This window comes from Drosophila nasuta, chromosome 3 (assembly GCF_023558535.2).
Source record: "Drosophila nasuta strain 15112-1781.00 chromosome 3, ASM2355853v1, whole genome shotgun sequence".
Classification (NCBI taxonomy): domain Eukaryota; kingdom Metazoa; phylum Arthropoda; class Insecta; order Diptera; family Drosophilidae; genus Drosophila; species Drosophila nasuta.
The window spans coordinates 12,526,554-12,554,086 of record NC_083457.1 but is presented as its reverse complement, the minus strand read 5'-3'; the positions used below and the strand labels follow the sequence as shown (position 1 = coordinate 12,554,086).

General features: G+C 42.3%; 9 protein-coding genes across 9 annotated transcripts; 6 read left to right on the top strand and 3 right to left on the bottom strand.

Annotated features, from left to right (window-relative positions):
* The first annotated feature begins 4,418 nt into the window (after positions 1-4,418).
* LOC132789793 (queuosine 5'-phosphate N-glycosylase/hydrolase) lies at positions 4,419-5,653 on the top strand. Its single transcript, XM_060798056.1, has 3 exons — positions 4,419-4,591; positions 4,660-4,779; positions 4,837-5,653. Exons 1-3 carry the CDS (start codon positions 4,423-4,425, stop codon positions 5,610-5,612), a joined length of 1,065 nt encoding a protein of 354 aa, XP_060654039.1. The 5' UTR covers positions 4,419-4,422; the 3' UTR covers positions 5,613-5,653.
* Positions 5,654-6,538: 885 nt separating this feature from the next.
* Positions 6,539-9,173, top strand: LOC132793711 (protein brown). The gene is made up of 5 exons (XM_060803765.1): positions 6,539-7,029; positions 7,121-7,353; positions 7,425-8,008; positions 8,066-8,925; positions 8,981-9,173. The coding sequence occupies exons 1-5, from the start codon at positions 6,885-6,887 to the stop codon at positions 9,166-9,168; spliced, it is 2,010 nt and encodes a 669-aa protein (XP_060659748.1). The 5' UTR covers positions 6,539-6,884; the 3' UTR covers positions 9,169-9,173.
* Positions 9,102-13,401, bottom strand: LOC132793710 (uncharacterized). Its single transcript, XM_060803764.1, has 9 exons — positions 13,133-13,401; positions 12,840-12,941; positions 11,652-12,775; positions 11,455-11,589; positions 11,258-11,392; positions 11,129-11,190; positions 10,433-11,067; positions 10,206-10,366; positions 9,102-10,142 (listed from the first exon to the last, which is right to left on the bottom strand). Exons 2-9 carry the CDS (start codon positions 12,915-12,917, stop codon positions 9,518-9,520), a joined length of 2,955 nt encoding a protein of 984 aa, XP_060659747.1. The 5' UTR covers positions 12,918-12,941; positions 13,133-13,401; the 3' UTR covers positions 9,102-9,517.
* Positions 13,402-13,886: 485 nt separating this feature from the next.
* On the bottom strand, positions 13,887-16,039 carry LOC132793712 (xaa-Pro aminopeptidase ApepP). The gene is given in 3 exon segments (XM_060803766.1): positions 13,887-15,008; positions 15,010-15,195; positions 15,197-16,039. Coding segments are annotated over 3 exon segments (1,842 nt in total). The 5' UTR covers positions 15,827-16,039; the 3' UTR covers positions 13,887-13,982.
* Positions 16,040-16,373: 334 nt separating this feature from the next.
* LOC132793715 (superoxide dismutase [Cu-Zn]) lies at positions 16,374-17,527 on the top strand. Its single transcript, XM_060803768.1, has 2 exons — positions 16,374-16,537; positions 16,946-17,527. Exons 1-2 carry the CDS (start codon positions 16,472-16,474, stop codon positions 17,339-17,341), a joined length of 462 nt encoding a protein of 153 aa, XP_060659751.1. The 5' UTR covers positions 16,374-16,471; the 3' UTR covers positions 17,342-17,527.
* LOC132793713 (transmembrane protein 161B) lies at positions 17,240-20,140 on the bottom strand. Its single transcript, XM_060803767.1, has 6 exons — positions 19,977-20,140; positions 19,139-19,806; positions 18,824-19,081; positions 18,571-18,745; positions 18,223-18,504; positions 17,240-18,164 (listed from the first exon to the last, which is right to left on the bottom strand). The coding sequence occupies exons 1-6, from the start codon at positions 19,977-19,979 to the stop codon at positions 18,045-18,047; spliced, it is 1,506 nt and encodes a 501-aa protein (XP_060659750.1). The 5' UTR covers positions 19,980-20,140; the 3' UTR covers positions 17,240-18,044.
* A 302-nt stretch (positions 20,141-20,442) lies between these two features.
* On the top strand, positions 20,443-22,079 carry LOC132788761 (uncharacterized). The gene is made up of 3 exons (XM_060796320.1): positions 20,443-20,979; positions 21,040-21,804; positions 21,875-22,079. The coding sequence occupies exons 1-3, from the start codon at positions 20,523-20,525 to the stop codon at positions 21,913-21,915; spliced, it is 1,263 nt and encodes a 420-aa protein (XP_060652303.1). The 5' UTR covers positions 20,443-20,522; the 3' UTR covers positions 21,916-22,079.
* Positions 22,080-22,666: 587 nt separating this feature from the next.
* LOC132788762 (uncharacterized) lies at positions 22,667-23,583 on the top strand. The gene is made up of 3 exons (XM_060796321.1): positions 22,667-22,898; positions 23,150-23,266; positions 23,322-23,583. Exons 1-3 carry the CDS (start codon positions 22,752-22,754, stop codon positions 23,526-23,528), a joined length of 471 nt encoding a protein of 156 aa, XP_060652304.1. The 5' UTR covers positions 22,667-22,751; the 3' UTR covers positions 23,529-23,583.
* Positions 23,584-23,677: 94 nt separating this feature from the next.
* On the top strand, positions 23,678-27,318 carry LOC132788760 (heat shock 70 kDa protein cognate 1). The gene is given in 4 exon segments (XM_060796319.1): positions 23,678-24,067; positions 24,213-24,384; positions 24,386-24,425; positions 25,508-27,318. Coding segments are annotated over 3 exon segments (1,938 nt in total). The 5' UTR covers positions 23,678-24,067; positions 24,213-24,219; the 3' UTR covers positions 27,241-27,318.
* The last annotated feature ends 215 nt before the right edge of the window (positions 27,319-27,533 follow it).

Here is a 27,533-nt window from a genome sequence, read left to right as displayed (position 1 = left end):
AGATTGCACATAGTTCTGTTTGCCGTATAGTAGAGTGCTCAGTGTGTGTGCATGGAGGCCATAAATAAAAGCGTTAAAGTAATCAATAATAAAAGCAGTTTTTATGTTGAACGGCACTTAATTTTTTGCCTCAACTAAATGCCAATTAAAATTCGTAATTATTTTTTTAATGGCATTTTGTGGTCAATATCCGGGGAATCATTTCAAAAATCGCCTTTCGCTGACGTCTGCCCGTCATCATCGTCATCATCGTCATGAGCGTCATTCATGACCATCGCAATTTACGAGTGCAACACTAAGAATGGTGGATGGGAATGTACCTAAGTGCAATGACGAGCAAATGTCAAATGGCCAATAGACGTGGTCGTATCAATATCAATGGCAATAGTAATAGCTAGAGCAATAGCAATAGCGATGTCAAAGTGGCGCCCAAGTGTCAGCCAAGTTGCAAGCAATTGCAGCACAACAAAAGTACACATGCTTTGAAGGTGGGTACAAGAAATCGCAATAAGGACCATTGTTCTCAGTGAGGGTCATGTTCGTCCTCGAGGCACTTGTTCAATGAAATTTCAGCAATCATCGCCTCCATCAACTATTCGTTTGAGGATTGAGTACATACATCGAGGACATGCCGCAAGTGACAATCATTTATATTTAATAAACAACAAAACGCATGCAACACAATGACACGCCAAATAGAAAGTGGGGCGTAACCAGCTACCCCTTTCATTGGGTCTAAAGACGCCCCACAGGATAACCAGGAGTTTATAGCTCGAGACAATGGCCATCGTCTCAATACACTTCAAACAGTTTATCATGCATTTTGTGTTCTTGCTGTAAATCGAATCCTCTGAATAATGCAGCAGGTACACGCAGTTGGAGTCGAACATAGTGATGGAGCTGGCGTTGAAGCTAGAGGGGAAAACGATCAGCAGCGCTACACAAAGAAAATAAATAAGCAAGCATGAAAGCGAAGCACGAAAACTAAGAAAACAAAAACAGAAAAACTGCAAAAGCTTAATGCAGCACCAGAAGATACCCTGTGAGCAATATATAAATGCAATTTGCCACTCAATGTGATACTATTTACGATAGCATTGTTTTACAGGGTATGCCAAAAAAAAGAGCACAATAAAAAGAGTATGCAGGACACAACAAAACTGTTTCGCTTCAGGCGGCATTCAAATTGAATATTGAAAGGAGAAAACTGCCAAACGCTTGAATTATGCATTAATGATGTGTCTCGCTCCGTTAAGCGGTAGCCGTTGTTGCCCCGTGGCCGGGTGAAGGGGTAAAGGACGAAAGCGTGGCAAAAGCAAAAGCAAAAGGACAGCACAAGACACAACACAATGGTCACCGCCCACTGTCCACATTGTCTGCTTGGCCAGTGGCTATTGGCTGCCATCGTTGCTTATTAATTTTTTATGCGTCTGCTATTTTTATGGTTGACATGAAAGCGCTTTGCCCGTAACATTTTATGCTTCCCTCCAGTCACTTTAGTTTTCTTTTTTTGGTTTTTGTTTTATTTGTATTGCGGTTGATTTGTACAGTTACTGTGTACTTTTGTATTTCGGGTGCAATACTTTCTCTGACATTTGCATGATAGTTCGAAGAAAGCACCAGGGATGGGAATTGATTTGCGGTCAGTTTGCATGGTATTTATTTGGCAATTACACTAGCATATCTATTATATGAATCATAGAGATATACAATCATTAGTCGTACACCTATCAAATATGTTTTTACTTACCTCTGATGAAATTTACCAATTGTACTTCAAGCAAACATTTTTGCGTGCAAGAGCTTCAGAATAATGGTGACTAGGAATACCGCATCCGGCTGTTTGACTTTTTTCGCTTAAAGATATTCACTAATTTAATTATCGTTAGGTTTGTCGTTTAACCACTATAACTTTACAAATTTACTTTACCTTAATAAAAAAATACGTAATTACGCACGCGCAAAAGCTTTTCACAAGCCCGATCACCAAAAAATCGTTGCAAAATATCGATAGACATGCAAGTGCTGTCCATATTTTGCTCATAAATAAAAGTGTGTGCATATTGCCAGTGAACTGCAACCTGCAACTCTGCGTTGAGCATCGGTGTTAAACTCATTATGAATTAAGCAGACTGCATTTTACCTTAAGTTTGACTAAAGATAATAAAATTAATAATGAACTTCAATTAAAAAAATAACCTCAATTATATTACGGGCGCACAATCCGATCATAAAAACTTCGATTAAAATATCGATAGGCGTGCAATAACTATTCATATTTGCCAGCTAAATAGCAGTGTATACACACTGCATGCAGAAATATGCAACACAGTCGTGCATTTTCATCAGTGTGCGCACCTGAGCGAAAATAAACCAAACAATGGAGCCGAGAGCCGCTGAAATCAGTTGACAAAAGACGTTAATTACCGGCATTAGCGCACATAACACAGGTCGGCTTATCGGCTCTATAAATTGAGCGCCGAACAAAAATTGTCAGGAAAAGCATAGACGGGGTGTAACCTACGGCTCTACCGCGTAAAACTCATTACATACCACAGAACATCGCCCACACATACACACACACTCACACACGACCGCAACATGTTGTAATGCGTTTTACTCCCCATGCCGCCATTTTGCTTTATTTGAGTTTGTGCCCGTATTTTATTCTGGACTAGAACATCGGTCTATGCGGCAGTTTGGGTCAATGCTTTAAAGTTTAAACAATCATTGTACCAGCAGAATGTTAACACGCTAATCTGTCAGTCACTGTGATTGGAAGCAAGGATATGAGCGAGCCACTTAAGGAACTGTGGTGCTCCAAAGTTGCGGCTCGTCGCGCAACAGCTGAATGTGGCAAGGGACTATTTTCGTTATAATGTTGAAGATGATGATTATGGCGTGGTGCAACAGCAAGCGCGCCATATCCTTTGAAATGACAAAAATTTGTTGCTTTCAGTGGCGCTTGACGGGTTTTGCTTGCTCCACTTGACAGCTTCGCCTTAGACTCGCATGAATCCCAGCAACCATTGCCATCAACAGCAGCAGCAGCGGCAACATCACGAGATGAGGACGCGCCTTATCAACTATGCGAGGCTTTGTCTAAATGATTATATGCGTGCGTATGTGTATGTGTATGTGAGTGTCAGTGTCAATGTCTGTGTGTTGCCGTCAGCAGAGCACGCCCCATTTTGGCTGCTGCAACCTGTTTTTGTTGGCGTCTTTTGTTGCGCTTAATGAATTTTACGTAAATTTTACGAGCGCTGATTTTCTGTCAGAGCGACACCGAGACACCCTCCCCACATTCTCCCAAAACCTTCGCAATCCTCACACTCAACACCCAAGCTATTAATCTACACTTTAGCGTAAAGTACCAGCGCAACCCCCTTGCGTTAGTTTGTTGGAAGCGTAGACGAATATGCGTGATGTGTATGTGTGTGTGTGACAGAGAGCGAGAGAGAGAGCTTATAATGACAAGTTCAACAACAACTTAGCATTGTCTTGTGAGGACGTGACACCCCGACATTTGTTTGCTCAAGTTATGCAAATATTTTTACAGTCAAGAAGTTTTTGTTTAATTGCATATTTTGACTCGAATTACGCGTGTCATAAAGCAAGGATATGAAGCTTACTACGGTTCGCCTGTCATGTCGTTGACAATTAACCTTCCACAATGGGAAAGAGTTAGTTGGCAGCTGAGTTCGTTAGATATGCATGCTCATCAAAATTACACGCACACCCTGTCTATCAGGTACTACAAGCGACACAACCAACAAGAATATTTCAAAAACTCTGCATTTGGCGCCATTGCGTAATTTTTACTCTAAATCCCGCAGAGTAACATTGTTGGTATATCACATTTGAATTTCGCTGTTAACGTATGCCAGTTATACTGGAATTAACATTCGGTTAAAGTGAGCATTTTGCGTTTCAGTTTTGCGCAGCATCAGAAAGAGCTGCCAACTCATTTATGATATTGGATGCCGTACTTATCGATAACATTTGCGCACAATTTGAAAATGTATTTACTTAATATATTAACAACTATAATTAAATATCTGCATTTATTTAAAGCAATGTATTATATTATACTAGCAGCGAAAGTAAGTTTTATGTTTAAAGTAAACCTAAATTGATAATATAAAAGTCTATAAGTTAATGATAATATTGTATCTCAAATTAAGTTGTATATCGATTACCACAACAAAAATGCAACATTGAGCGCACAATTTAAAATATGAATTTTCAACAGCCAACTATTTATACAAATAATAAAATGTACAACTAAAATGTGATAGAAAATTTAACTAAAAACCTTAATTTGCTCGTTTTATTTAAATTATTTAATAAACTCGAGGGAAAACTAATTCGATTTTACAACATCACTTCAGCGTTGATCAACGGAAGCATCAAATTATCGATATGAGAGGAGCCAGTCTAATTAAACGAACACTTTCCAAGATAAGCAAAATGAGCACCACTCTAAATCCCCGAGAATCCGGCGAGCACATTGTGCGCCATGCGAAATATTTAAAAGTATTGCCCTCCGGCATTGAGCGTCTTGTTGAAGAGATTGTTAGTGGCGTTCTTGGTAAGTGAATAACAAAATAAACACATCACATGTTTTAATTTATCTCTTTTGAACTCTACAAACGATAGATAAGCGCATTGCTGTGGCCAATTTCTCACAGCATGAGCTTCATCCGTCGCCCAATGATGATTATGCCGCCAATTGGATTTTCATTGTGGACACCCTCAACTTTTGCTTCTGGACGCCACGTGAGTTTCGTAATACCTAAGTTATCATAACATATATTTATAATATACACATTTTAGATAACTACACCAAGTACAAGGTGAATGGATACACCGGCTACTTTGCCCTGTGCGCAGCTATAAATCGCGCCATGAAGGATGGCTTGGATATAACGAATCCCGAGTTTTATGCTAAAATCGACTTGGCAACGCTGGAGAAGATCTTTCGTCCGGATGATGCTACCACACAGATTCCCTTGCTAGAGAAGCGTTTGGAGTGCCTTCATCAGGTGGGCGAGTGTCTGCTGACCAAGTGGCAGGGACGCTTTGAGAATGTGGTGAAGGAAGCCAACAATTCAGCCGTAAAGTTGCTGCAACTCATTGTGGATGAGTTTCCCTGTTTCAGGGATCAAGCTGAATTTGCTGGCGAACGTGTTTCGATTTTGAAGCGTGCTCAAATCCTTGTCGGTGACTTGTGGTCATGTTATTGTGGCGAAGGACTTGGATACTTCGAGGACATCGAAAAAGTAACCATGTTTGCGGATTATCGCGTTCCTCAGGTCTTAGTGCACTTTGGCAGTTTGGAGTACACACCAGAATTGCTGGAACTGCTTAAGAAGGATACCATACTGCAGAACGGCGATGCCATGGAGGTTGAAATAAGAGGCGCCTCCATTTACATCATCGAAGAAGTCAAGGATGCTGTGCTGACTATCCTTAAGGAAAAACATCCAGAGGTGGACACACGGAGTGTGAATTCCATTTTAATTGATCAGTATCTTTGGGATTACAGACGTGAGCACGCCGCCGAATTGGAGTATATTCCATTCCACAAGGTGCTGAGCATCTATTACTAATGAACATGCCAAGCATGAATAAAGTTTGAATACTCAAATTAAATACTATGTTGTTATACTTTGATACCTTCATATTCTAATAAGAAGTTTCACAGATGCAATTAATAATTTGCTTCAGATTATGTAAATTCGTTATAGTCTAAATTTACTGTACTGTCACAATCTCTGACAATTTAAGAGTTTAATTCCCTATTTTTGGTTCAGCGCAAATAATTTGCAGTATCATGAAATCAGGTCAAAAACACAGTAAAATTTACGATTCTATACGAATAATTTTGAATTGAATTAAACAAGCTAAAGAATTTCTCTATAGACAAATCCAAAGAGGTAATTAAGCAGGCGATAAACCGTGAGGATAAGGTGCAATTATGTAATTTCAAAAGTATTTAGTGAGTACTAACCTAGGTCTTAAACTAGAGAGATAATTAGATGATGTATATGAGGATAATTACTGAACAGAGATAGCGCAGTCATTATTTATTAATTCGAATACTACTACTTCACCTGCTACTACAAATAGATTAAATTTACCACAATATGATCTGTGCGATTATGCGATTGTCTATTAGTTCTACTCTATTCCCATTTTCTTTAGCGGTGTATTGGCCTTCAGACTGTGAGCACGTTAGTGACATGATTTAATTGAATTGTAAACAACAAGACTGCTCTGTCTCCGCCTAGCCAGACACTTCTTCAATGGGTCTGGGTTGTGTGAGCTTAGACAGCGCGAGACAGAGAGAAGAAGGCTCCTCCGTCTTTGTTTGTTTGCCGCTGAGGTAGTCAAGAGTCAATGGTGCATCTGGTCGGAATTCTATAAATGTGAATTGATAAGCGACAATTAGCTGCTAAAACCAAAATGCGGTCAACAGTTTAATGTTACTTACGGGCCAAATGCAGCTGGGGGTAGAAAACCACGTTGCCATCAACGACATGCCACAGTTGCCGTCGATTCGTTGTCGCGAACGGTTCGTTGTCTGCCCTCTCGGATCGGTTTTGAGCGGCACTTTTGTGAAGCGGACGGAACAGTTACAGATTTAAGGTTTCCCTCTGCCTCCGGACTGAAAGTGGATGTAACGTGTGAGCCAAACAGACAAAATGCTAAAGCAAATAGTGCAAAAGATAAGATAAAAATAACTCGAGAGTGATAAGCGATAAGCGTGGGTGTTGGATTAGTATCGGATGCTGTTCCCACATCGAGTACAATAACCCAAAAAATCGAGATAGTCTTATTTGTCGTGCGTTGAACTCTTCAGCTGCAGCTGCATCTTTACGATGTCCGCGGAGGATTTAAGTGCACAGTCGGGACTATGCCTGGAGTGGAAGCAGCTCAACTATTATGTGCCTGCCCAGGAGCAGAGCAACTACAGCTTCTGGAATGAGTGCAAAAAGAAACAGGAGCTTCAAATTTTACATGACGGTAAGAGTTCACTTCGAATTGTGGAATTTTATTGCCCAATTGAAAAATAATTGTGGTGCGATGTGGATGTGGTTACTCTCGCTCTTCGCAGTCAGCGGTCACCTCAAAACCGGCGACCTCATCGCCATCTTGGGCGGATCGGGGGCGGGCAAAACCACATTATTGGCAGCGATTTCGCAACGTTTGCGCGGTAATTTAACCGGCGATGTGGTTTTAAACGGCATGGCCATGGAACGGGATCAGATGACACGCATCTCCAGCTTTCTGCCACAGTTTGAGATCAATGTTAAAACCTTTACCGCCTACGAGCATCTGTATTTTATGGTAAGACTTCCCTTTTGCCTCTTAGTCTCTTTGGCATTAACAGCGCCAAGTTGTCTACTCCTCCGAATCAGTCGCACTTTAAGATGCATCGCAAAACCACAAAGGCGGAGAAGCGTCAGCGTGTCTCGGATCTTCTCTTGGCTGTGGGACTAAGGGATGCGGCACACACACGCATCCAGCAGCTGTCGGGCGGTGAGCGAAAGCGTCTCAGTTTGGCCGAGGAACTCATCACTGATCCCATCTTTCTGTTCTGCGATGAACCCACCACGGGACTCGATAGCTTCAGTGCCTACTCCGTCATCAAGACACTCCGTCATCTCTGCACACGGCGACGCATTACAAAACACTCGCTGAGCAAGGTCTATGGCGAGGATTCATTTGGCACGCCCAGTGATGGTAACAGCTCGGGCAGCAATTCCATCGAAATGGAATTTGTGGAAAACTCCCATGAAAGTCTGCTGCAGTCCATGAAGGAGCTGCCCACGTTGAGCGTCCTCAACAATAGTCCCAACGGCACACAGAAGAAGGCGGCCATCTGTTCGATTCACCAGCCCACATCGGACATCTTTGAGCTCTTCACGCACATCATTCTCATGGATGGCGGTCGCATTATCTATCAGGGTCGCACCGAGCAAGCGGCCAAGTTCTTCACAGAGTAAGTAACACGGGTTTTTAATAAATACAGAATTTCATTATAAGATAATTCTCACAGCATGGGCTTCCTGCTGCCACTGAACTGTAATCCCGCCGACTTCTATCTGAAGACCCTAGTGGACAGCCATGGCAAGGAGAACGCTGGCGAAATGCTTCGCATCAGGTATGAGCATGAGACGGATGGTCTCTATACTGGCAGCTGGTTGCTGGCCAGGAACTACAGCGGTGACTATCTGAAGCATGTGCAGAACTTCAAGAAGATACGCTGGATATATCAGGTGTATCTGCTGATCATACGCTTCATGACTGAGGATCTGCGTAATATTAAGGACGGACTGATTGGCTTTGGCTTTTTCATGGCCACCGCGGTGACGCTCTCTCTGATGTACTCCGGTGTGGGTGGCCTGACGCAACGCACCATCCAAGATGTGGGCGGCTCCATATTCATGCTAAGCAACGAGATGATCTTCACCTTCAGCTACGGCGTCACGTACATTTTTCCATATTCATTGCCCATCATCAGAAGAGAAGTGGGCGAGGGCACATACAGTCTGTCCGCCTATTATGTGGCTTTAGTTGTGTCCTTTGTGCCGGCGGCTTTCTTCAAGGGCTACATGTTTTTGTCGGTGATCTATGCATCCATTTATTATACACGTGGATTTCTTCTCTACGTAACCATGGGCTTTCTGATGAGTCTGTCGGCGATTGCCGCCGTCGGCTATGGCGTTTTTCTCTCCAGCCTTTTTGAGACCGACAAAATGGCATCGGAGTGTGCTGCGCCCTTCGATCTGATCTTTCTCATCTTTGGCGGCACCTACATGAATGTCGATTCGGTGCCCGTGCTCAAGTACTTCTCGCTTTTCTTCTACTCAAACGAGGCATTAATGTACAATTACTGGATTGACATTGACAACATAGGTGAGATCACTACATCATAATCAAATTTTGCTTTCTAAAACTGCTCTCTCGACAGATTGTCCCGTCAACGACGAGCACCCCTGTGTCAAGAGCGGCTTGGAGGTGCTCCAACAGGCCTCCTTCCGCACCGCCGAATACACCTATTGGATAGACTGTGTCAGTCTTTTGCTGGTCGCCTTGGCCTTCCACATAGTCTCATTCAACTTGGTAAAACGTTACATTAATCGCAGTGGTTACTATTGAGTGAATCTTTATTTTTATAGTATGCTATTCCATTTACAATTTATTTTTATCATTCTAAGCGCGGCCAGTAAATTGTTCAACCTACATTTAGCATCAATTAGTAGTAGTATTAAATCATTTCATTTGTTACCTTTTACTTCAGCGAAAAATATTGCAAATCATATGTGTTTTAAGTTAATGTTGTGTGTGTAGTCGTCCTCTATTTCCATTTGATTAAAGTACCGGAAATTTCAATAAATTACGCTAAAAACAATCCGTGAAATTTGGAACATTTTGTAAAAATAAATAGTTTATGATCCTGGTACTTTTACCAATAAAGAAATAAAAATAATCAAATTAAAAAAAACTTTTAGCTATCAAACGATATTTGGCGCTTCGCTTTAGCGCTGGACTCGCCGCTAACAACAGTTGCTGTGACGGGCAACTTGCGCCCAGATCCGTTGCTGTTGCTGCCGCCACCAAAGTACGGACTGATGTTTCGCTGATCCTTGCCCGTGAAGTTCTTTTGTGCCGATCTTCGCTGCTCGCAGTGCACATTCTCTCTCAGCGCCAATCCGCCCAAATTGCTCTTCGACGAGCTGTTCTGCAATGACGAATTTGGCTGGATGGGCAGTTGCTTGCTAAAAAGATCCTCTGAAATGCGTTCCATTAAACTGGATTGCGTAGCAGAATTTGAGGTTGCAGCTCCTTGACTCATTTGACTGAAACCGAATGAATCGATAGAGTTCTCGCTGCCGAATAAATTCTGCATTGATCCATCAGTCTTGCTGTGCGTAAGCGACATTTGCGATAGCGAGTGCGATGAGTTCTGCGACAACAGCAGCTTTCGTTGTGCAAACTCCTCGGGTCCAATGTAGCCTGAGAGTCGTGCACTCGATTGCAGCTTGGTTTCACTCTCCTGACTACGTGCCTGCAGGTAGATGTCATCAGGCTGCTTGCCCGCTATCACGCTAAACGCATACTTCTTGGCTAGCCTGCATAAGTTAAACAAAGTTATAAACAGGTAATAAAAGAGTACGAATAATTCCAATACTAACCGAAGCAATGTTTCACTGTTGCTGGTTGTGTGTCCCAGGTAAAATTCTTGAAAGATGCGTTTAACAATACGCGCCAAGTCCGCCGCATGTTGCCGGAAATTCTCATGCTTCGCAGATATTTTCTTTTCCTGTAGCGCCTGGGAAACGGCCCACAGCAGTTTCTACATAAAAATACAGTAAAATGTTAATATTTTAAGACTGTATATTATGGAAAATTCAAAGCGTACCTTCCGTTGATTGTCTGTCATGGCGCTCTGAGGTGTGGCACTCATTTCAGAATGTGCGCGATGCAGTTTACTGATCGTCGGTGTTGTGCTGGAGGCCAAAGTGCTGCTGCTGCCACTCAGACCATGGCTTAGTCGCGGTGTGTTGGCAAATGGTGATGGCTGCATGTTGGCAGCAACATTTTGTTGCGATGTTGTGGAGGAACCTGCTCCAATGCAAAAGCTTTGACTCTTGATCTTGAGAGCGCGTGGCGTGAGACCGCTGCCAAAGGCGCTGCCAGCGCGGAACAATTTGCTACTCTGACTGGCCAGCTCAGCAGCATCTTCATCGTCGCGGGCATTGCGTTTACGCTTGAGAAGCGATTCCAGCTGATTGCTAACGCAAGTGGCACTGCTGGGAGTGCTTTGCTGGCAACCATTGTCGGGCGAGAAAAGTGCACGCTTCGATCTCTCCACGCGATTGGCAATCTCTGGCTTGAACAGGGGCTTGGGCGGGAACAACAGCTGCTGCTGTTGTTGCAGTGACTTGGCTGGACTTTGGAATAGGGCGCGCTTCGAGGTTTCACGCGATGGTCCTGGCTTGATGAGATCAGTGCGAAACAGACGCTTGCGTGCTGAAGAGGACGGAGTTTTTCGAGCTGCAAATATTCAACATTTAATATGGATTGTTTTCACAACTTACATTTCATTATATTATACCTTTCTTTTTGCTGCCGGGCGTTTTACGTTTTGGTGTTGCTTTGCGCTTATTACGATCTTTTCTGTTGATTGTATGATTATGGTTAATATATGTTAAGTTAATATATAATAAATGCGAGCTATATTTACTTTTTATCCAGAAGTATTTGCGGCCCTATGGAGCTGTTCAGTTTAATTGAGTTTGTCGCCAAATTGGCCGAGGAGAAGATGGCTCGTCGCTTGGCTAAATGACTAAGGCGATTGCCTGGCGACTGAGTGAGCATTCTGCAAAGAAAAAGTATCAGTTTAGCTGCTCAGTGACGTTGAGAGCCAATCACAATACTCACTTCATACGCATGTTGCGCTTCTTGGCACTGGATGGTGAACGCACATAGGAAGTGGCCGTCTCAGCGCCCACATAACGTTCCACCACCGACAGACTGAGGTATTCATTTTGCTCGGCAGCTTTATTCAAGTTGAAGCTGCAATGGTGAATTAGGTTATTTGTTACATTGTCACAATTGAAGTTGTTTGATGATCTTACCTCAGCCCGTGATGACGTACACCCAGCACCTCGCGCCAGCTCATGTTCTGGGCCTCGACCAGACTATGCGTAGGCTTGAACAGCGAAGATGTGGCACAGATGCCACTATCCTCAATGCTGGATGCTGGTGTTGCATCGCCGACATTGGTCTCACTGCTGACCAGAAAGTTGATCACTTTGGATTTCATGCTGACTACAGCACTGATGACATCGGTGTCCGGTATGGTCACTGTGGGTGGCGGACGCACACCCTGCAGACAGCGACGTATACGCCTGTAGAGCTCACGTTCCCGTCGGCAGTTCTCTAGAAAAAGAGCGCGTGGATCGCCACTCGTCAGTTGCACATCTTGCGTCTGCTCATCGCACACAAAACTAGATTCCGTTGGTGCTGTCAGTGAGTAACGTGCGCTGGCATTGCGACTTGTTGTGGGCGCTTCGCTTACGCATTGGCTCTCCTCGAGGGCTTCGGGTAAATCCTCCAGCGTTGTGCCCAGACCCTTGTCCGTCTGGTCATCGTCATCATCATCATCGCTGTCGGCAAACAAATCTGGCGAGCGTTCGTTGTTGATCTTCTTAAATATAAATGATTCCGACAGCTGTTCTTGTTGCTGCTGTTGTGATTGTTGTTCTTGTTGTTGGGGAACAGTCTCTGAGGAGATCGTTGCAATGGATATGTGAGAACTGCTTGGCATCTCAGTCAGACTTTTGATTTTGCCATTGAAGGACAAGCTGTCCGTTGGCGCAGCAACCGCTTCTGCTTCTGTTTGCGCAGATGTAGCTGCCATGTCGACGGCATTGCAACTATTCTCTTCAAGAATGCTATTGTAGAAGCGAGGAAAGACAACCATGCCTGGCGATGATTTTTGTTTCGCTGGGGCAGCAGCAACTGTTTGGTTGCTATTCGTTTCGGGCAACTTTAAGTTCTGCAGTTGCGAGCCGTAAAGACGCTTATTAACTTGGCCATAGGGACTGTCACCAAAGCCACGAAATTGCGACTCCTGGCTGCCAAGCAAACTCAATTTGGTGGCATTGTCATTGCTCAATGGTTTTGGCTTCAGCAGATATGGTAGATTCATATTCTCCTCGTCAGATATTGGGCCCTCATTGTTTTCACTGAGCGAAGACTGCAGCACATAAAACATGACTCTTTAACACTTTTCTATTTATAATTAGCTAATACGAACTTACCCCGCTGCCCGTTGATGGCTCCGAATCGTAGCTGTTGTTTATTTTATGCGCTGTATTCAAGGAGGTTAATGGTTCCATTATTTTTCAACTGCTAAGGTTCAACTGCAATGCGATTAAAAAACATTCATACATATGATGTTAAAATTAGATTTTTTGGTACAGGCTCGCTTTAGTACAATGGGCGAGGCTTAGTGCAAAGCTGGCACAATAATTGTATAACAGTATTAGTTACTTTCTCATGTGAATTGACCGCAATTGAATCCAAAGTTAATCAGGATTCAATGGGCATTTACCTTTTGAAATGTGGCACTTTTCACAAAACGATGCGGCGGCAAGAGAAAAAAATGCGCGCGCATTTGATGCACTTTCTTCTTTCACACACTATTTACGCATTCACAATTTAGATATATTTGTGAATGCTAATTAACACTGTATAGCATAGTTTATGTGTTACGACGCGATTTTAAGATTAATTGCATTTTTAAGTAAATATAGATGAAAATAAAATATTCTTTTTACAAATTGCGTGCTCCGAACATCTGCCACTGCAGTGTGACCGCGACGCTAATGATGAATGATACCATACGGTCCACAAATAAATACTAGCTTATATCGTTGTAGCCGAAGGAAATACTATGAAAAAATACCAACCATTCTCAGGCTCTGGAAATACTATTATTATACCATTATAATAATGTATTTTGTAATTTTATTGACTATAATATGAGCCCATAAATATTTAAATATATTACTAAGCGATAAGTGTTCTACATACTTTTAAATTGCAAAAAACATTTCAGATTAAATTTACAGTGTATGTATATAATTTTATTACTATACTTTACTATAATAAAATGTGCCTACTAAAAACATTGATGGGTTTTTGCAAAATATTACCATATACTCACAAAAATAATACACATCGCGTCATCTCAAACATTGCTAAAACCATGTTTTTAAAACCTATCTAAAACATTTTACCTGTAACACCAATCTTTTAGATATTAAAATCTTCCCTCCTAAAAAAGTCGGTTTTAATAATGTAATATATGATTTAATCAGATTAAACAAATTCGGTTACTGAACATTGTGTTTCTGCAATACAAATATTAAATGATAAAATTCATAGATGAATAATGATTATTATAAGGCTTTGGTTTCTTTTTGAAGCCAATTTAGAGTGAAGGCATCCTGCGACAAGAGCGGAGAAAGTGTCTCCCAAACCAACTTATGATAATCATTAAGCAATTTAATCTCCTGTTCGGTAAGCAGATCCTTAATAATCATCTTTGTTTGCTTGGGGCACATGGTAACTGTCTTAAAAGTGAGTGCACCGCGATCAGCAAAATTGTACTTCACCTGGGCAGGCACAATTTGTACAATGTCCTCTATGCGAATGCCAAACTCGCCATCCTTGTAAAATCCAGGTTCGTTTGATATAAACATGTTTTGTTGAAGGCCAGGATCGTCGGGCATTAGACGGAAACCAACTCCCATTGGACCCTCGTGGACATTGAGGAAATGCCCAACACCATGACCAGTTCCATGACCGTAGTCCAAGCCAATGTCCCATAGAGATTTTCTAGCCAGTACATCTAAAACTTGACCCTTAATCTTGGTGGGAAATACCGTCGAACCGAGTGCCAATTGACCCTTTAGCACACGGGTGTAAGTCTCCTTTTGAAAGTCCGTAGGTTGGCCAAAGTGTAGGGTTCTTGTTACATCGGTTGTGCCATCTAAATACTGAGCGCCCGAATCGCATAAGTAAACCTCTTTATCGTTGATTGGACGATTGGTCTCCTTTGCCGGGTGATAGTGAATCACCGAACCATTTGGACCCGATGAACTAATTGTGGTAAAGCTGAGGCCCATGTAATGATCCTTGGTCTTGCGAAACGATTCCAATTTGTCGGCACCGGACATCTCATCTACCGGCTGACCTTTCTGCACAGCATCCTCCAGCCAGGCAAAGTACTGGCATAGTGCAACACCATCGCGTATATGGCTATTAATGAATCCTTCGATCTCCTGCTGGTTTTTAATTGCCTTGAGCAAAGCAATGGGCGTGATCTCCTGATGCCGCAATGACTTTGGTACTAGCGAATTCAAATACAAACTGCTTGTCGATGATATCCATATTTTGCCCTTGGCATTAGAAGCAATTTTCCCGGACACCATCACCAATAGCCTCGTAGGGCTGTACGGTGATCTGCACATTGTTTTCGCTTAGATGCTCCTTGATGTTATCCGGCAATTTTTGGCCATCCACGAAGAGCACAACATCGTCATGGGTAATGATCATGTAGGCGAAAAATACTGGATTATAATCGATGTCGGAGCCACGCAAATTCAAAAAACCAAGCGATCTCGTCCAGAGCACTAACGATAAGAGCACTAGCATTTTGCACCGTCATCTGCTGACGAACTTCATCCCATTTTTGGGCGATCGTTTTGCCAGAGAAGCGCAGCTGCAGCGTTATGATTTTGTTTGAGGTGCGAGCCGGTTGATCTTCACCCCAAACATCATCAATCAAGTTGCGTTCGATGCCCACCAAATTGCATTCTGCTGCATTCAAGTCCTTCTCTATGGTCTTGCCCAATCGGAAGGAGAAAAGACGTGGATCAACGCCAACAGCGCTGCCCTTGGCCAAATTCTTGCCCAGCCAGGCGCCAATCGATGGAGTTGTGGCCAATCCATCTCGCATCAAAGTCCAATTACTATCGAGCTCCTTCTCCGCCTGCTGATAATACCGTCCATCCGTCCAGAGCAGTGCCTTATCATTCGTTATGACCGCCGTTCCCGCCGATCCCGTAAAGCCGCTAATGAAGGCACGTCGTTCATCGTGTGCACACTGATATTCGCTCTGGTGGGCGTCATCCGAGGGCACCACATATGCGCATATTCCTGATGCTTCTGGTGCAGTCGCGGCGCGCTGCATCAGCTCGCGCAATTTCGATAATTTTTGCGTTGTGGCCGCTTGTGTCATGATGGTTTTGAACGATGTACTGAATTTGTGCGCCAGTTTTCTCCACTAATCTATAAGCGTTGATTCTTGAACAAATAAAGCGATAAGCAATCGCTGAGATAAGTAAGAAATAATCGCGAGAAATAATTTATGTATTTATTACCAAACCGGCAGTCATAAAATAAACTCTGATTTGGCAATTTTGCAGCTGACTTTTCTCTTTGTTTTTACGCACATTAAAAGTGTTGAAGAACACACAAAAACTTAATCGATAACACATGATAATTTAGAAAGATAATTTGAATAGAACTTATTATTGGATATATTAACCCATAACTCGCAAAGTTTTGTATTTAAGTACTCAAATAAGTCTCTACATGATTTGTAAGTAATTTAATATAGTTTATTGAAAACCGTTAAAATAAATTACAATGTATCGAAAGCTCTATAAGATTACGCGCCATTTCCAAATATACCAATTAACGATATACAGTGTAGCCAGGTGACATTCATTCATTGCAAATGTTTGGCATTAAATGGCATATTTTGGAAACTGAACTTGCTGCCACACTGCATTCCCAAACCGACCGAGTTGTTCGATCGAAAAGTTCTACAAGTTTCTCGTGTTATAACTTAAACTCTGCTTTCAGTAGCTAAAAGTCAATAATGGTGGTCAAAGCTGTTTGCGTTATTAATGGCGATGCCAAGGGCACCGTTTTCTTCGAACAGGAGGTAAGTTACCGCTAGTACAGAAGAAAACAAGATGCAAAGAAAAAAAATATGGCAGACAGCAATTGCTAAGGTCAAAGTGCCGGCGTTCACACCGCACCACACAGCTCTCTAAAAGCTAACACACATACATATGTATGTACATATGTGAGATGTGTTGTTGTTGCGCTGCTACTTGAATTTCAATTGGCTACTTAGATATATTGTGCTGTGTCATTTAACAAATGCAGAATTATATAATCAAAACAACAATGCGCACTTGTTGCGGCTTCACATACACACACATTTATAAATGAGTAGCATTCTGTAGTCATGATTACACCTAGTTTTGCTTATCAAATTTGTCCAGAGCTTTATCTGATACCTCGTATATCTCTCTCTCACTCTCTCCTTGATCTATTTCAATTTCAGTCGTCTGGTACACCCGTTAAAGTAACGGGAGAAGTTACTGGTCTGGCGCAAGGTCTGCATGGATTCCACGTGCATGAGTTTGGCGACAACACCAACGGATGCATGTCATCAGGACCCCATTTCAACCCTCACAAGAAGGAGCACGGTGCACCCACAGACGGTGAGCGCCACTTGGGCGATTTGGGCAACATCACGGCCAGCGGCGACGGTCCCACTGCGGTCGATATCACGGACAGCCAGATAACTCTCTTTGGCGAGAACAGCATCATTGGACGCACTGTTGTGGTCCATGCGGATGCCGATGATCTTGGCAAGGGTGGCCACGAGTTGAGCAAGACAACTGGCAATGCTGGCGCACGCATTGGTTGCGGTGTGATTGGTATTGCTAAAATCTAAATGGGACACTTAATGGTTATATTACATATATATACATTTAACTTTATGCATATACTAATATATGAATGGAATTTAGCTTACTAATAGCAGGTCATTATCAAACGATTCCCCTTGATTTGTTATTTGTTTCAACTTTTAAAGACAACCTTTAAGGTTTAATAAATGGTGTTTTCAAATTGGAAATAATGTCTAACTTTACACTGGCAACTAAAACCACAACAATGTTGATGATAAGGGTAGCTGATAATAAATTACAGAGAGGTAAAACCACAACACTGTTAAAGGGTAGTTGATTATGTTATATTTAACAGCGGCAGTTCAAACCAAAACACTGTTAAAGATAAAAGCAGCTGGTAGTTAACAGCGTCTGTTATAAGACACTATTAAAGGTCAGCGTGACTTAAAACCTCAACGATGTTGAAAACAACAAAAAACACGCAATGAGTAAATTTGAAGTATTTACTTGTGAGTGATTAAAAATATGTTTACTAAAAACTTAGTAAACAAATGTTCATATATAAATTATTATTATTTACAAATAGTACAGCGTACGTAGAAAAAACCAATTAGATCAACAGAGCTAAGGTTTGACTATCAAAAACAATATCAACGAGTTCAGGAGAAACATGAATTCTAGATTAATTTAGTACTATATGTATATGGGTGGTGCCTTTGGTGTGAATTTGACTTTTAATGGCTTCAATTAGGTCTTATTGAAATACGACTGATAGACGATGCCCAGCGATGAAGTGGCAAAGAGGGTAAAGTAACTCCACCAGGTGGCAAAACCCAGAAATCCCTTATACACTTCCGTAGAGAACACCTAAAAGTATTGTAAAATAATATAAGATTGTAAAAGTATTGAATTCTCAAGTTCTTACATTTTTTAGACTAGTAAATGAAGCCTGCAACGACTGTGCCGACTCTAAAATATTGAATTCCTGTTCGACATTGGCTTCCAGAGCTTCGGCGGCACTTGGCAACGTAGCCGCCACATCCGAATCGGCAGCGCATTCGTGCTGCAAGACAACACTCTCTTTAAATATGCCGGCCCAACTGAATCCACCGAGACTCTTATACATCAGCGTCAAATAGAGGCACAAGATGAGCGGGGCAGCAAACTGCAAGGTTACCACACAAAGATAGTAGAAGATTGAGGATATCTGCGGAATTTTGAATTTAGTTTGAATTTAGCAGACGCATCATTTTGGAGTTCACGTTGAGCTTGCCTTCTTTTGAAACTCGACATTGGTGATTCGACCAGCTTCCTTGCGCAAATCGAGTATCTTGTCATAGGCCAAATTCAGGTACGACTGCAGATAGATGGGCATCAATGCGAATCGCACAATCACCACAAACACAACCAGCAACAGACGCAAGGTTTCGAAAACATGGGGCTTTAATCTGCAGGAAGGGAAAGTTAACACAGCCATACAGTGATTAGCAAATATGATCCTTCATCTCATTACTAGTATTACTCACAGTGGCTGTTGCATGCCCTCGAAAACGCGCACCGTCAAATAGTCACGACTAATTGGTCGAATCCACAATATGACTAAGATGAAGGGCAGTATAAAGCTGAGATTCAATAGCACCTGCAATATGCGATTGCCGCGACAGTATTTAAGGGAATCCCAATGCATTTTGGCCATTCGCAGACCAGGAAACGTGAACAGCGAGCCCAAGAGACCGCAACTCAAAGCCAAAAAGAACTTGACAACAATTTTCGAGGCGGGTCCGCTGCAAAAATCAAAAATCCTATGATATATGAAATAAAACACAAAAATATATACTTACGATGAGGGCAGACCCTGTTCGGTTAGGAACTTGGAGGCGCTTGCATTGAAGCTGGTGTAGGCATCTTCTAAGCCCGTTTCTAGTATACGTTCATCGATGATGAGTACAATCATGGCAATCAATAAATAAACCAGACAAGCAACTATCACCATGGAACGCTCGCCGATTGATTCTTCACTTTGGAAGTACAACACAGTAAGGGAAGACAGTAATTTCAATGCAAAGAATATGACTAGCAGACACCACACCATGCTCAGATTGATTTCCTGCTTCAACGGATAGAAATAGTGAAAGACTTCCGAGCACACATAAACGATGCCGGCATAGACGCTGAAATCCACTAGCCATTGGTATTCGGTAAAGTAACGCAAATGAATCACATCGCGTTCCAGCACTGGCGACGTCTCCAGCTCCACTTCTATGCTCCGGGGCACATGAAATTGCTGGGATCCTGCGCCATTACTAATGCCATTCTGCTTATGTTTCCCCTTGGCGGGTCGATCCTTGGGCACGCCACCTTTAGTGCGCAGCTCGTCATCCGTGGGATGCAGATAGCGAACGAGCCCAGTGCGGCATAATATCCATTTGGCGAAAGAATAATGTGGACTTAGCTTCTGAATGACGCTGACCATCACCAGCGTGATAACCAATTGGGCTCCTAAAACAGCCTATATAAAAACACATTAACATTTATTAGCATGCGACAACGTGTGATTTTTGTTCATATGTAACCATTTTTGGGTCAAATCTATTTTTGGTCCAATTATTATGCACATTCCATTTTTCCGGGCACGCCACACTGACGATCTGTTTTTGTTGGCTTTGCGCTATCACTTACCATTTTTTAATGCGGCAATGGATTCTATGTTGAACGGTGGCTGAACTTTGTTACAATTTGTGCTAATTAATCTGTTAATTAATTCATGTTTCCTGCTTAAAAAGATTTGTGTAAATCTTTGTCCAATTGTATCAATTGCTCGTAACAGTGTGACCGCAAGAGGTGAAAAAATGTTGATAGCAAAATAGAACTATCGATTACTTTTAAGGCCAACCAACGATATTTTTTTAAGTACGCAAATATTGTAATTATGATGGTTTTTAATGTTTATGAATTTATATCTCAACTATTCATATTACTTTAATAAATAAATTTAAATTATGAATTATTTATTATACATATATGTGTTGAGTTTTTTCCTTTTTGTTTAATTTTATATATAAAAGAAAATAATAAAATGATTTTCAATATCATGAATGCCGTGCTTCGATAAGTTTCAATGCATACGATTGCACTATCGAAAGTTATGATTGTGCTTGTGCGGCCCTGATTGAAGCACGTTTTTAAATGCCGGCACAAAACAAAAACGACAATTGATTGCTCGCAATGTTTATGAACGCCAATTTATTTGAACCGGGTAAATCCAAACCCGAACGTGTCTTTGTACAGAGTGCTGCGAAACAAAACACGCGCTTCGATGGCCGCAAAACTAGTGAATTTCGCGATGTAAAACTCAACTTTGGCGCCGAGTGGGGCACAGTCACAGCGTCTATGGGTGACACAATGGTGTTGGCGCAAGTCAGTTATGATATCGGCACGCCAACGAGTGCACGACCCAACGAAGGCACGCTGCACTTGAATGTGGACATCAAAGGAGTGTCATATCTCGACGAAGCACAAGCGACGTACGATCAGCGCTCCCTGACACTCAATTCACTGTTGGAACGAACATTTCGTAGTTCCCGCTGCCTGGATCTGGAGTCGTTATGCATTGCCGTTGAGCAGCATGTGTGGTGTGTGCGTGTGGACATCAACGTGCTCAATCATGATGGCAATCTTTATGGTGAGCACTAGTTCACTTCATACTTATAGCACAATTGTGATTTATTGTTATACTTTGCAGATGCTAGCACAATTGCAACGCTGGCAGCATTGATGCACTTTCGACGTCCCGATGTCTCGTATATTGACGATCAAATCCGCACGTATAGCGAAAGGGAACGGGAACTCATGCCGCTACTCTTTCTGCATTATCCCGTCAGCGTTACGTATTGTGTGTACAAAAGTACTCCACAGCCGCTGGTTGATCCCACGCTGTTGGAGGAGAATGCTGCCGATTCTATCATTGTCTTGAGCTTCAATTCATACCAAGAGCTGTGCACACTCAATGCGGGTGGCACTGCACCCACCAATGTACGCACCATCATGCAATGCGCACACAGCGCCGCCAGAAGATCAAAAGCTCTCGTGCAGTTCGTGCGCAAAGCATTGGAGCTAGATATGGATAAACGGCAGCAATCCAAGCATGTGGCCGGTTTGATTGATCTACTTGACGGCTCGTCCAGCAAATTCAGCTTCAAACGTTTGATGGAGCAAGAGCAACCGATGGAAGTGGATGCAGTGCAACAAAGCCAAGCCAGCAGAGCAGAGTCTGAGCAAAGGCCTGAGAAGATGACAATTGAAGAGCAGTCGCAAGTCGGTCAGAAACCAGCTGTCAAGGATGACAGCAGCTGGCTGCCAGAAGGAAATGATGTCACACAAGAGCAGCAAAATACTGAACAAATTGTTGCTAAAGAAAACGCAGCGAAGAACACCAAGGCTACTAAATCGAAGCCAAATCGGGGAAAGAACAAAGCTGGCAAAAAACAAGCTGCGGCCAAAAAACAAAGTATGCTTAAATCATTCCTTGTCTTTCCAATTAACACATTTAATTAAATGCTAATCTTAATCTCTTGCAGATCAAAGCGATTCTGAAGAGGAGGCCACACATATCATTTGATAAATGATTGTTGCTCCGAAATTGTAATTATTACGTTTTAAATAGTTATAATAATGTGCACATTATGATGAGATGAATGTCTATTTAAGAATAGTGTTTTAAGAGTAAAAGTTACTTTATTCAAAAGTCCAGAATGAATAGTAAAATATATTTGTTTCCAAAAACTACTATTTGAAACTAAGAAATGTAGATTATTTGCATTAAATGTACTTTATTTCTTGTAATCATTTTCTTTAGTAATAATAGCATTTCCAGATTCCAAAGAAGGGTTTACATCTTTGAGTTCTGGTTGATCCAGACAAGTTGCACCAGTTGTTTCCCGCCCAGCAGAGCTTCAATTTAACCGGAGCCGCAGTTGTTGTTGTCGACGTTGAAGTTGACGTTGATGAGGTTTTCTTGTGCGTTGTTTTTGCATTGGCCATCACAATGATGGAAAAGACAGCGATGATGAACACTAGAGAGTATTTCATGATGTAATTGTTGCTAAGCTGAGACAATTGTACTATATAGTTTGAATTAATTTTCGTCGGTTTTATAGCGATTTGGTATTCAATTTGTTGTTTGTTTATCGACAAGTGTTCCAAACAACTTGAGTCCGAATTCAAGGTATAATCAAGTTTGGTGCTTGCCCTCAGCCAAATATTAAGTGTAATGAGTAAATAGAGAACAGATATTGATATTGATTTTCTCGCAATGTGTTTATCTATATACATTGTACACAAAAATGTTGTTTTATAATCACATTGATTTAAAATTCATTTTTACTCAATTTTATACAAGCTGACAACCTTAACTAAACAAAATTCTTGTGATAAAAAATTTAAAAAAATACAAATATGAATAAGCAAGGTCATTGTCAATCATCGAAGATCTTGGATCTGGGTAAATGGGATACCAATGCCATAAGACATTACAGCACCTTGCCTCGCATACAGAAGCAACTGCGCAAGGGCAACTGGGCGTATTTGAGCGAGCATCCAGAGGTATGAAAGACTTCCACACTCCAACTGGAATACACAATGTAAACTACATGCGTTCCACACATATGACCCACATTCACAGAATACACGCACGTAATTAAATTTAAATTTTTAATGTTTTGTTCAGTAGGCACTAATTTAATAACTAGTAAACACAACGAATATAATCAATTGATTTTATTTTTAACCATCCCAAAAATATATTTGCGCGCTTCATTTAACCTAGTTTATTTGCCATTTTATGATCATTTCAGATACGGGCAATTATACGCGTTATAATGCACCAGGTGATTAATGCGAAGCCCGAAAACATTCGACAGTTTATTGCCGATTTCTTCAATTGCTGCCACACTCCTCTGCTGGTGCCCATGGTATGTTGGCATACTATTTTAATTGTTTACAGCATTCACAATGCATTCCAAATAGATCAATACACAATTGATGTACGTGAAGGAGCAGTTGAAACGTGGACGTTGGAGCAAATTTGATGGCGAAATGTTATTTATGGAAAGTCCATCAACACATTCGCTGCTCTCGACGGCATCAGCAGAAGCCAATGTTCATCCCGTGCTCACTTATGCCCTGGTCTTCAAGAAACCAGACGAATGTGGCATAGACAGACCGCCATTCTAACTCATTTGTGGTACTTTAACATTACAATACATTGAAAATAAAGCTATGAACATTTTGTACCGTATTTTAGCGTCGGTACTTGGGGCGAAAACGGTACATTTTATTGCTGTACCAAGTACACGCCTCAGCCTCAAGGCTGCGTAATGTGTCTAGCCTAATTACGTTAACAGTGTAATGTTAACAGTGCGCTGTTATGTTATGCTACTGTTGCAGCGCTTGCATCGATTGCAATAAGTTCGGCAGTTTTATTGTGAGGCTCGTGAGGATCGCATGTTCGAGATATTGGCAATCAGATCGATTGAATGATTCGATGAGTACTATAATTTCTCATTCTGGCAACGTGATAATATAAGGCAGACGCTGTGGAGCTGCAAAGAGAGAAAACACTTGAATTCCTGCGAATTTTGACATTCGTTTTGTTGTTCTTAATCATATCCCTATATCTATATCGTTTCGCATTCTAAACGCCTAAGGATTGGGCGTGTGAAGAAACGAGACAGGTGATTGGCTGCAGGAGGGAGGAGAAACTCGAGTTTTAGGTAAGTTATGCTGAGATTTTGTTGTGTAACCATCCAAACACAAGCTAACATTGATTTACATCTCATTTCTCGATCAATTCACTCGGAAACTTGGGCGGACCTTGACATCGCTTTCATTGTGTTTGTGGTCTAATTAAAGCCACAGCGAGAATATGCCCAAATTACCAGCAGTTGGCATTGATCTTGGTACAACATATTCGTGTGTCGGGGTCTTTCAGCATGGCAAAGTTGAGATCATTGCCAACGATCAGGGCAATCGTACCACGCCCAGCTATGTCGCCTTTACGGAGTCGGAGCGTCTTATTGGCGATGCGGCCAAAAAACCAAGTGGCCATGAATCCGAATAACACAATTTTCGGTGAGTTTGCAGCCATTCCCTGCCACCATCCACCACCTTGCAATCAATTTACTTGCCACACGTTCATGAATGAAAAAACCGCGCACAATTCGCATTTGTTTCTGTTTTTTTATTCCGATTTATTTTGGGAACTACAAAATGTATGTAGTATATCTAGTTCTGCTATTCGGGCAGCTAAAAGTAGTTGCCTAAAAGAATTTTTTTTATTTGGCTTATTCCTCAAACAACCCCCCCGCCAACACCCACTTTTGTTGCTGCTGCTTGCCGCTGCATCACCCGTGGCGTGTCTGAGACTCTTCTGCATTCATCTGTTTATTAGCATAATTTGTGTCAGCTCGTTTCTGTGTCGACATTTGCACCGTTGCACCCAAAATGAGTGAGATCTGAGCACAAATATTTACAAATAGCATATTTACATTTTATTTTATATATTTTGACTTGCCAACTGAGTCAATACCTTGAGCGCCATCTACCGTCGTGTGGATGCGTTATCAAGGGAATGCTTCTTTAAACATTTAAACGAAAGTCGTTAAGTAAAAGTATTTAGGAAGTTCCTAAAATAATGCACTAATATAAGACTAAATATTAGATTACACAACTAAAAACGAATAAGCGAAATACAAATTATTATCAGGCAATTTCTTTATTATTTCTGCGAATTTCTTTATTCAGTAAATTTCCGTTTTCTTACTTAATCATCTCATACTCGATCTAACCACTATCCAACTATTGACGGATTGTATCTAGAATTTCTTTCAAAACTCTTCTGTTTTTTTTATTAAAGATTAAAAGATTTCTTATCAGAGCAGGTCTAATGCTAAGACTTCTTTCTTTTTCTTATACTTTCATTTCAGTCTCAGAGTCCACATAAATCTGTCCTGAAAACCCGTCCCGACCCATTGACGTTCCATACGTTTAATTCTTAGCACAATTGTGTAATTCGATATCTATATAATCTGTTTCCCGTCCACACTTTATTCGTGTTCGTAGTTAAAATAAAGATAAGCCCAACAATATTGTGCCTACACCACCTGCCCGGAGTCTTTTTTTGTTGCCTTCTTACACGTGGTTCCAATTTGCAGATGCTAAACGTTTGATTGGACGCAAATACGATGATGCGACGGTGCAGAGCGATCTTAAGCACTGGCCCTTTGAGGTCATCTCGGATAATGGAAAGCCACGGATTCGTGTGGAGTTCAAGGGCGAGAAGAAGAGCTTCTACCCAGAGGAAGTCTCCTCGATGGTGCTCACCAAAATGAAAGAGACCGCCGAGGCATATCTGGGTGGCGTTGTCACCGATGCCGTTATCACGGTGCCCGCCTATTTCAATGACTCGCAGCGCCAGGCGACCAAAGATGCGGGCGCCATTGCCGGACTCAATGTGCTGCGCATCATCAACGAACCGACTGCGGCGGCCATTGCCTATGGCCTGGACAAGCAGGATAGCAGCAAGGGGGAGCGTAATGTGCTCATTTTTGATTTGGGCGGCGGCACTTTCGATGTCTCGGTGCTCACCATTGAGGATGGCATCTTTGAGGTGAAGGCCACCGCCGGCGACACGCATCTGGGCGGTGAAGACATCGACAATCGTATGGTGAATCATTTTGTGCAGGAATTCCAGCGCAAGCACAAACGAGATCTCACCCAGAACAAGCGGGCAGTGCGTCGTCTGCGCACCGCCTGTGAGCGTGCCAAGCGGACGTTGTCCTCATCCACCCAGGCGACCATCGAAATTGATTCGCTGTTCGAGGGCATTGACTTCTATACGTCGGTGACGCGTGCTCGCTTCGAGGAGCTCAACGGGGATCTCTTTCGCGGCACAATGGAGCCGGTGGCGAAGGCGTTGCGTGATGCCAAAATGGACAAGGGTCAAATCCATGATATTGTGCTGGTTGGCGGCTCCACGAGGATACCCAAGGTGCAGCGATTGCTGCAGGACTTTTTCAACGGTAAGGAGCTTAATAAGTCCATTAATCCCGACGAGGCGGTGGCCTATGGCGCTGCTGTGCAGGCTGCTATACTGCATGGCGACACCTCGGAGGCTGTGCAGGATCTGTTGCTGTTGGATGTGACTCCACTGTCGCTGGGCATTGAGACAGCTGGCGGTGTGATGACAACGCTGATCAAACGTAACTCGACCATACCCACCAAGCAGACGCAGATCTTTACCACGTATGCCGATAATCAGCCCGGTGTGCTCATCCAGGTGTTTGAGGGTGAACGTGCCATGACCAAGGATAACAATATTTTGGGCAAGTTTGAGTTGTCCGCCATTCCGCCGGCTCCGCGTGGCGTGCCCCAAATCGAGGTTACATTTGACATTGATGCGAATGGCATTTTGAATGTGAGTGCAGCGGAGAAGTCAACGGGCAAGGTGAACAGGATTACGATCACCAATGACAAGGGTCGTCTGTCGAAGGAGGACATCGAACGCATGGTCAACGAAGCGGAATCGTATCGTCAGGCGGATGAACAGCAGCGTCATCGCATCGATGCCAAGAATCAATTGGAATCCTATTGCTTTCACATGCGTTCCATGCTCGATGACGAGCAGCTGCGCGGCCGCATCAGCGACTCGGATCGCAACACCATTCTGCAGAAGTGCAACGAGACCATCAGCTGGTTAGATAACAATCAGCTGGCCGAGCAGCAAGAGTTCGAGCACAAACAACAAGAGGTGGAGGCCATCTGCAATCCCATCGTGAACAGACTCTATCAAAATGCTGGCATGTCAGCACCCTCGGCTCCAAACGGCGCCAATGGTGGATCAGGAGCAGGCGGTGGCGGTGGTCCAACCATCGAAGAGGTCGACTAGATATCGCCTTTGCTTTGTTATAGCCCTACAAAATTCTCAAGTTGTTATTTTCAATAAAACATTTTGTTGTTCAAAGTTGTCTATCTTTCGTATGCTTTTTCGACTCTTCTCGTTTTTGCATAATAATTGGCTAAATTGAAAAAAGCCCGTCAGTTTTGGAATAGGTTCATATATATGAACTTTGATGAAGATTACCTCTAAGCTGCCTTTCAAGTAATATTCTTTTTGCTTTCATTTTTTCAGCCTTCTTATTTATTATGAAAATAGGAAGAGGTCGTCTTTTAAATTAGATA